The following is a 9,269-nucleotide window of genomic DNA, read 5'->3' on the forward strand; positions in this document are numbered from 1 at the left end:
TCTTTCCCCACTCGGTGGCGGTAAGGCAGCTCCAACACATACCACAAACGAATGACAAAGGATGAGTGGAGGGAAATATTTCGAAAGCCTATCATAAGTTTAACGTCTTCGCACGCGACTACTTTTTGAAACGTGAAAAAGTAATGTGTTAACACGTGTTGTTGTTGTTTTTTTTTTTTTTGTGCGCTCTGGACGTCAAACCAAACAGGAAATTAGCCGTGTTATTCAGAGGTGTTATCCATACTTTTACAAACTATTGTTAACTGTTTACATGGCCATGCTTGTTGGCACAACCCACCCACAAGGTGCTATCTACAACCGAGCTCGTGCCTTGTGTGCAAGTGTAACCGTTCATTAAAAGTGATTGGGCGTGGCTATACAGTTCTTAAAGGCACAGTAATGGGAAACGTACACAACCGGGGTCCCTAATAAAAAATAAATAGTCGGTACAAAGAATTTAACTGCAAATTAAAATTGAATTGAAAGCCTCTTGAAAATGTTTTCTCGTAGCACCATGATGATAAACGCATCAGTATTATCTAAAACAATTAAAGTCATAGTCAAATAAGCTATGTCGGCGGTCATAATGTAATTCTTTGCAAATGATTTACACTACTATAAAATAGCCTAAAGACTTAGAATCGGGAAGCAGATTGATTGTTCAGTCCAGGGTTGACCATCAAACTGTTGCAGTCCTGCACGCTTAAAGGATCGGGAAGGGATTAATCACCGCAACCTGGCCAACGAGCTTTTTAAGCCAGCAGCCCGATTGCATAACCGCATTATACCACACATTTATTGCCAGTAACGCATCTACGGAAAGAAAGGCGAACGCGTTTCAGAAAACGCCGGCGAAAGCTCTCTAGTGCGACGCGCCTCGTCGTCCTGTGAGGGCTACATCTCCATCTACCCGCGCTGGCCTTGCAGCCTGCTGAGCTGGTTGGCCCTTGTTCGTCTTATTTCTCCTCCTCCTTCCCCTCCTCTTCCTACTGCGTGTGCCGGGTATGAGGAAAAGAAACGAGACTGCCTGCTTAAGGCTTGCCCACTCTTTGTTGCGTAGTTTTTAAAGAACGCTGTGCTCCGCTCCTGCCTCAGCTGAGCATCCGGAGGGGAGGTTCACTTTGGACTCTCAAAACATTTTGTTCGCTGGAACTGAAATTGAAGCCACGCTCGCTCAGAAATGGTTCTGCAAAGAGTGATCCGCGCTGTCATTATGGGACCCCCGGGGTCGGGGAAAGGGACAGTGTCTGCGCGAATTACCAAAAGTTTTGCGTTGAAACACCTCTCCAGTGGGGACATTTTAAGAGCCAACATCAACGCAAAAACAGGTGAGAAAGTGGTCCGTCCCGAACTGAGATAATGCACCAGACAGGCTGTGTCTCACTTGTAAAACTAAAAGATAGAAACTTTAGACATTTTCCTTGGTCTTTTATGATTCTTATTGTGATCATTTTTAAAAAATATATATTTAAGAGAGACTAGAAAATGGAAAATGCTGCTAAAGATTGTCCTCTGGACTGTTGTGATAAGAGCACCACCCCTATAACAGTGGATTTCTTATCTTGCTGTTCCATACCACAGAGGAATAGCACAAGAATGTTATTTTATTTATTTTTTTGTCTCTCAAGGTTGGGTCAAACAGATTTAAAGGGGTTGAAGGAGTGCTTGTTCCATGTTTAGACTACTAACAATTGCACCAGCATTACCTGAACTTTGGAAGGCGGCCACCTCTCCTCAATATCACCTTGAATGAAGATAAAGGGAGCCGTAAAGATAACTCTAACTGTGAACTTTTGTTCCTTTTAAAGGAAGGGCTACCGATAAAGAAGTGTAGTTTTAGCAGCTATATGACAGAGGAACTGGTATGATTAGAGAATGCTGCAGTTCAGTGAACCTAAAGTAGCTTGGGAGGATTGTGCAAAGAAGTGTTTGGTTCCTCAACTGAACCTTATCCTTGCGGCATTTCACCTGAGCAGCTCAGACACTGACAGTCCAATCAGGAGTGATTAGTTTTGTATTGGACACCCCCCTCCCCCCCCTCTTTGCTTTAACTGTTGGGCCTTGTGTCTCTTAAGACCTCCTCACTTTCAAATGAATGATTCTGAGACTTTTGCACGTTTCCCAACTCCCTTTTTGTCGTGCTAAAGTAGAGGCCATGCAACAATATCTTTGCTTTAAAGACAGCATTCTTTGTGCAGGCCCAACACCTTCCAGACTTTCTCCCAACTTGCAGAAAACCACAGCGCGTTCAGGAGTTTCTGTGTGTCACAGGAAGTTTTTACATTTGCTTGGTGTCCCGTTGATTTGAGCAGTATATTCGCAGAGTCGGGGAAGTTTCTTGGAGGCTTGTCAGGACGTTTCTTTTTTTTTCTTGAGCTGACCAGTTAAAGCTGAATTTATGGAGCAAAATGACTCTTATGTTCCAGCTTTCTGAACATATTTAGTCTCTTTGAAATATCCATTGGGTAACTTTTTGGACTGACAAAAAAGTTATAATTTCAGATGAAGTGCCAAATTTCAAAAAGCCCCACAAGTTCTGATACTGTGTGTGCTAAATTAATCAAATATGACTCGATTTAAAGAAAACACAATTAAACTGAAAGAGATATATTTGATTGATATTTTAAGCACTTCATAAATACATGTCTAAGTCATGTCTTTTGCTGTTTCAATGATCCCAATAAGGTCACTTATTCGGGGGACTTTTGCCATTTCTCCTGCATTAATTTTTAGTTCTGCAAGATTATTTGCTCCTTTATTTATTCACAGATTTAGAGTTGTGTTTAAATCTCAGTGTTCATCCTCCTTTCATCGCCTGCTTTTTCAGCTTTGCCTGGTTCGCCTCAAGAATTTATTGGTGTTTAAATGAATCCATTCTTCCCATTACTAGTGAAATGTTCTCCATCCTGCTGGTTGACACACAAGCCCAAAGTATGATTCTTCCACCTCCGTGCTTAAAAGTTGCAGAGGTTGTGTTTGTCTGATGCATCTTCCTGAATGCTTTTTGCAGTCAGACAGTTTTTTTTCTTCCTCTTAGCAAACCTACAAGCAGCTCTCTAATTAGATCTTCTTCTTTCGGACCTTAATGCGACCTCCGCCATTCTTGTTAATAGCCTTTTCTTTTTCCTAGAACAAACTGAAAAAAACATCTACCTATCTTCTCATGGCCTTCTCCTGCTTTGTGGAGAACTGTTATTAAACTCAAATCCTGCTGAGAGGAGCACATTGCCACTGATTGTTGAGACCAGGTTTGAGAGGTCACAGTATTCATGCTGCAGCTCAGTGCTTATTTTCAGTCATAGCCCTGACAAGTTATTTAAAGTGTCAGACTTCTATAAATGTTTGCTGAGAAAGCTAAAATCTTCTGAGTTATCCGAACTAAACCATGGAGTTCCTGTGCCTTTAAGATAATAATAATACTAACTAGTACACTTATCTTGCATAAAATGTTGAAAAGAATCTCCCATCTCTGACTTTATGTCCTTTGAAGACCAGCTCATTTTGTAACTTTGCATGCTACTACATATCTTTGCATATTTAAATTTAAGTTCTGTGGCTTTGAATAGCGTAAGGCAACACAGACTCTGTTCATAAGACTTGTTGGAATGGGGCAACGCTGAAGCAGCTGAAACATGAAAAGTTGATAGTTTTTTCTTTTGAGAGAAAGTGAACACCACATCCTCCGACAAACAGGTTGAGTTTTAAAAAGGGAGAGGAAAGCGAGCCAGTTTGGTAATAGACACGAGCATTATCTTTTCTCTCTGCCTCTGCTTTTGCATGTGTCAGAGCTGGGCCTGTTGATGAAGTCCTGTCTTGACCAGGGTCAGCTGGTACCTGATGCCGTCATGTCTCGTCTTATCCTGAATGACCTGAGAAAAATCGACCAGAGCGGCTGGCTGCTCGACGGTAAGAGTTCTCACAAGTTTGTATCAACAGTCGTTTCTTCTGGGAAATGTTTGCTAATGGAACATGTTATCAGGGTCACCTGTTCCCACATGTGTGACACCAGTCCTTTCTAGTTGGCTCTCTAATAATGGAAAAATTAGTCAAGGGGCGATATGTTTCCACCTCATTTGTTTTTTGGTGGTTTAATTCAAATCCAGGCATTCATTCCATCCACTTTTGTTCATTGTTCCTTTTGTCTTTCCTCCCTCTGTTTATCATTGTTTTCCCCAGGATTCCCGCGCACAGTACCCCAGGCAGAAGCACTCGATCAAGCGTTCACTGTGGATACAGTCGTTAACCTCAATGTACCTTTCCAGACCATCAAAGAGAGGCTGACCTCTCGTTGGACGCACATTCCAAGCGGCAGAGTCTACAATACAGATTTCAACCCGCCAAAAGTTCCTGTAAATATAGCTTCTGTTACCTGTTTGTGTCAGTTCCCTTGGGCTGTCACAGTTGTGAAAAAAGTCAGTGAAAACAAAGAGGATAATCTTGCTTTTTAAAAATCCGTTTTCTGAAATTGAGAATGATTTAATCTCTGTCGTTTTAAAGCACTGAATTATTGCAGAATTTGTGCCGAACTATATCCGAAAAGCTCAGTTTGGGTCTTAAAAAAAGGATCCCCCCTTTCTGACCAGGAACTGTTGACCTCAAACAAAATGAAGGTGAAATATAGCTGCAAGCAGTGATGGGGGGGGGGGCTAGCAGCTCAGCAGGGCACGGTTACCATGGCAACTTAATCTGATCCCGTTGAAAGCTCGTCTGTTTGGGCACATGGGGAAAAAACACAAAGAAACATTATTGCAACACTTTCCACCAGTAAAATTAATAAAACTTTCTCCTTTTTTTTTTTTTAAAGGTTAGTGCTAATTCACCGTTCCTGTGGCTTGTACGCGTACAGGAAGTGTAACAAAGTATAAAACCCAAACTTACTTTTGGGAGGCTTGCTTTGAAGATTATCTTTGGTTTAACTCATCATAAAAGCCAGTTTGGGAGAGTTCAGTGCTCTGAGTGAATTGCACCTTAAACACAGCATGATCCAAAGACTTTTAGAAAATCAAAAAGGTTCAAAAGTAACGTGCATAAACGCACCTCTAACTTTGACGGACCCCAGCTGCATGAGAGGAATGAAAAGATGATTTCAAAAGGTACACAGTGGACGCCAGTGCTGCTCTGCTGTTTGGCTTCCAATTACTGAAGGACAAATTTTTCCTCTGAAATATGGAGAGGAGTGTCAGAGACTCTGTAGAAGTGAGAAAAATATCAGCTTACAGTGTAAACGGAGAAAAGTTGACCACAGAGTGAACGACGTGTGGAAATAGTGACAGCCAGTGCAAAGACTACTAATCTGAGTGTTAGAGTTTGTGTTTTAAAACAGACGAGTAAAGACAGGAAGGTAACATCATCTTCTATCTCATAGTATACAGTTACGGCTCCTCACTGCTTTAATAAATGTGTATTTAGTAAGAATGTGGAACCATTGATTAACATTAACAATTATTTGAAATTGTCTTTTTTTGGTGTTGTTTTTAATCCTGTCCAGATTGAGATCAACTCTTGGTGAAGACAAACTTGCCAAAGAAATATCCAGCACTCTTCCTGGCCAAAGAACAGTCCTCCAAATGAGTTTTTGAGGGTCTGACAGAGGACGAATAGCTTTGTTTCTTTGGTCACGTGCCGTTTGTTGCTCAGTAACTTGTTGCAAGATTTCCTGTTCAGTCTGGTGGAGCAGAACATTTATGGCCGCTCGTTTACTCATTCCTCCTAGTCAAAAGAGGATCATTTCACAGAAACACTAATTCTGGCATAAACTCGGTCAGGTCGAAGGGATTAAAAATGCCAGGGTTTTTTTTTTCTCCCCTTAGTTCATTAAGCAGCAGTCATCTGCCATCAAAAAGGGTCAAATAACTAAAAGGTTCAGTCATTTTCATGCGAGTATTTTGCTCTTTTTTTTTTTTTTTAAATCTACGTTGGACAGTTTGAACTCAAATAGCTTTTTTTCTTGCTCCGTGTGAATCATTCATTGCATGCAGATTTATGAACTGCACGTTCCTTCTCAGCGGCAGAAGTGCACTTTAGAGACAGGTGCTCTGTCTTTGCATTCATGTAAAACGGTTTCATTACAACCTTCCCCCGCTTTCAAAGTTTTGAATTTGCTTAAGGTGAATTCATTTCCAAGTTTCTCTGGCTGTTTTGCTGGTCAATGTCTTTACTTTGGTTCCGTCTTAAAAATCTCAGTGCCGACTGCAAGGATTGCAATCAATCTCTGCACAGACATTTATGATTTTAACTGTTGACTGAGCCATTTTTACAAGCCTGACAGACTATAGTAACATCTGTGTTTATCTGCTTACTAAAGGTCAGAATAAAACCACAAGACAACGTTAGCCTACGTAGCTCTTCAATCCTTGATATACAATGTCGTATTTAGAAATGTCCTGTTAGAAATGACACGTGTTCATGTTCTCTTTCCAGGGTTTCGATGATGTGACAGGGGAGCCTCTAGTCCAGAGGGACGACGACAGACCAGAGACGGTCACACGGAGACTGAAGTCCTATGAAAACCAAACGGAGCCCGTCTTAGAGTACTACAGGTAGAGCATTTACTTTACAGAAAGAAAACCAAATGAAACATACAAACACTCTCTTCTACTGCCGTGTACACATCTGGCTGGGTGTTTGTTTTTTCTCACAATCTGCATCTGCCTAATCTTCTGAGAGTCTCAATAGCACAACAAACTGTCTGGATTTTTAAATTCTTAATAATTACATTGTCGCCGTGGAAACGGCTTTTGATTATAGCTTTTTTTTGATGGCCTCAGACTGTTCTCTTGTCTTCACCCTGTGAGATGGAAACTGGAGACAATCAGCCCCCCAAAAAACAATCTTTCGGTTAGTTGAGGTTATGTGAGCACTATATAATATATATATATATATGTATCACGAAGGCTGAATTCTTAACAATGATTTATTTTGCATGATTGCACTGACATATTTAACTCACGATGGGCCATATTCGACTGCATCACAGCATTAAGTGACACTGAAGTGTGCGCCAAAGACATGCTTTAAATATAGGTAAAAGGTCACAGCTATTGAACTCTTGTCTTCGAAAACTGCTTAAGAGCCACATTCCAAGAGGACAAAATGTGAGCCGACGGTTCAGATAGCATTTTATCTCATTTGAGACGTAAATGTTTTAATATTTATCTTAAATGTTTACCAAAACTTCACAAACCTACAAAAAGAAAAGAAAATTACAAGTGGAACGAATCCCCTTTTCTGTTTCAGTCCTAATGACTACAAAACATGTCGCACTCTGTTCCTTTAGTTTATATATTTGTAGGTGTAAAGTCTTACTATTGTTAGCAACCAGCACAGATTCAGTCAGCAATGTAAATGCTGAGGAGTTATTTAACCTCGATTGCTTTGATTATTGTGCAGCATATTCCAAAAGGTGGTATTCGTAGTTCTATGTGCATTAACAACTGGCTGATTGGAGATTCACCTACTTCTCTAACTGCTGTTGTAAAAATATACCGGGAGATAGAAGACTGTGACTTCACTTTGTTTTTCCATTTCCTTTGCCCCTGCAGGAGTAAAGGTGTGCTGGAGACCTTCACAGGGACAGAAACCAACAAGATATGGCCCCACGTTGAAGCATTCCTCCACAGAAAATTCTCCTCACTCAGTCAAAGAGTTGCTTAGAAAGCCTGAAAGGCTCAAGAAGGCCTGAAGTTTGCCGACTGAAACCACTCCGTGTGCATCATCCAATCAAAATGCCTCTTATGAGATCGATTTTGTCATGTAAGATGGGACAGACTACAGATATTATGTAAAGTCTGATTTTTTTTCTTTTTTTTAAATGCTTTTTATAGACAATGTTGAAGTTAATTTGGCGACCTCTGAGGTGGGTGTGCAAAACCTTTCTAACATTTCTTACGAGTGTGCATGTAGATTGTCTCTTCATTCCACGTTGTGCCTTTACAAAGCCAGGAGACAATCTGTGCGTCACATATAAGGACTTGTAACCGTAGGAAGATGCCGCAGGAACGGGGGCAGCTGGTTTGGCTTGTCCAAATCGTCCTGGTGAATGCAGCCAATTTGGTTCTTATAGTTGCAATCACGAGTTGGTCTTACCCGATCCCAGCAACTCTGAAAAGAGCAGGCGCACACGTCCACATACCCCCAGTTGAATGAAGAGATTTGATAGTTGTTGAATGTAATGAAGAATCCTTCGAAAACAAAAGGACACGCTTTTCATTTTAATGTAATAGAGGTGTGACTAACGTCTGTCTTAGGGAGACTCTTTGTTATGCAGTGGGTAGCTGTCCCAAAGGGAATGTGCTCTGCAGTCATGGACTCACTTCTGCACACAAGAGCCTTTTGCTGCTTTTGGACAATTTGAAAGAACGCTCAGCAAATGTGGTTTGTAAATACTCGTTTAGGATCATGGACCATAGTTTTAATAATGTGTAAACTGACCACGTTCATTAAGTTGAATATTTCTTAATTATCTCATGAAATTGCATTTTTCGAACCATCTCAAGTCTTACCAGTGATGCCTCTGCAATACTCCGCAATGTTTTCAGCACGACTAGACATTCCTCTTTGTGGCCAAGTCAACTGGTAACTCATTTATCATTTAATGTGTCTTACTTAACAACTAAATAATATATATAGGTTCCAACAGTCTATGCAGGGTTGATATTGTTGGGCGGTATCACTGCAGTTTTGCACTTTCCTCTACATGTTTCATCCCATTATAAACCTTTGACACACTCAGCTGCAGTGCACCATATGTACTGACACATTGAATGATTCTATGTATTAAACACTTGAAAGCAATGTTAATAAAAATATAACAGTTTATCCTTTTCGTAGACCATTCAAAACGGTGTCATAAATATTTATGATGACAATAAATGCGTTGTGCTGAATGACAATATTCATGGTTATTGTTTTAACTGAATTAGGTCAGATACAACACCTGCTTAACATGCTTTAGTCTACAACAACCGATTTTCATTTGAACTTGTGGACTCTTGCTCAGCTTGCTCGTTGCAAAGCTCCCCGTGGGTCCACAAAGAGCTTCACATAACTTTATTTTACTTTTACATAGGCAGTAAGCATGTCTGAGGCCCTTAAATATGTCAAATCGGTGCAGTTGATAAAGCCATTTATATGCCATCACAGAGTCTTACTGGATTGTAACGGCAGGTCTTAAAAAGATCTGTCAGCAGTCAACAAGACACTTTTTCACTACAGTCTGTGTTTAAAAAGGGCAACTCCAATTTTTCCTATAGCTCATTGCTCTGTCACTG

The 9,269-nt window shown here is 40.6% G+C and overlaps 1 protein-coding gene across 1 annotated transcript; it reads left to right on the forward strand.

The window, feature by feature from the left end:
* Positions 1-877: 877 nt before the first annotated feature.
* ak3 (adenylate kinase 3) lies at positions 878-8,893 on the forward strand. The gene is made up of 5 exons (XM_075455099.1): positions 878-1,328; positions 3,787-3,906; positions 4,177-4,349; positions 6,421-6,539; positions 7,542-8,893. Exons 1-5 carry the CDS (start codon positions 1,181-1,183, stop codon positions 7,651-7,653), a joined length of 672 nt encoding a protein of 223 aa, XP_075311214.1. The 5' UTR covers positions 878-1,180; the 3' UTR covers positions 7,654-8,893.
* Positions 8,894-9,269: the final 376 nt, after the last annotated feature.

The sequence above is a fragment of the Odontesthes bonariensis genome, chromosome 22, assembly GCF_027942865.1.
Source record: "Odontesthes bonariensis isolate fOdoBon6 chromosome 22, fOdoBon6.hap1, whole genome shotgun sequence".
Classification (NCBI taxonomy): domain Eukaryota; kingdom Metazoa; phylum Chordata; class Actinopteri; order Atheriniformes; family Atherinopsidae; genus Odontesthes; species Odontesthes bonariensis.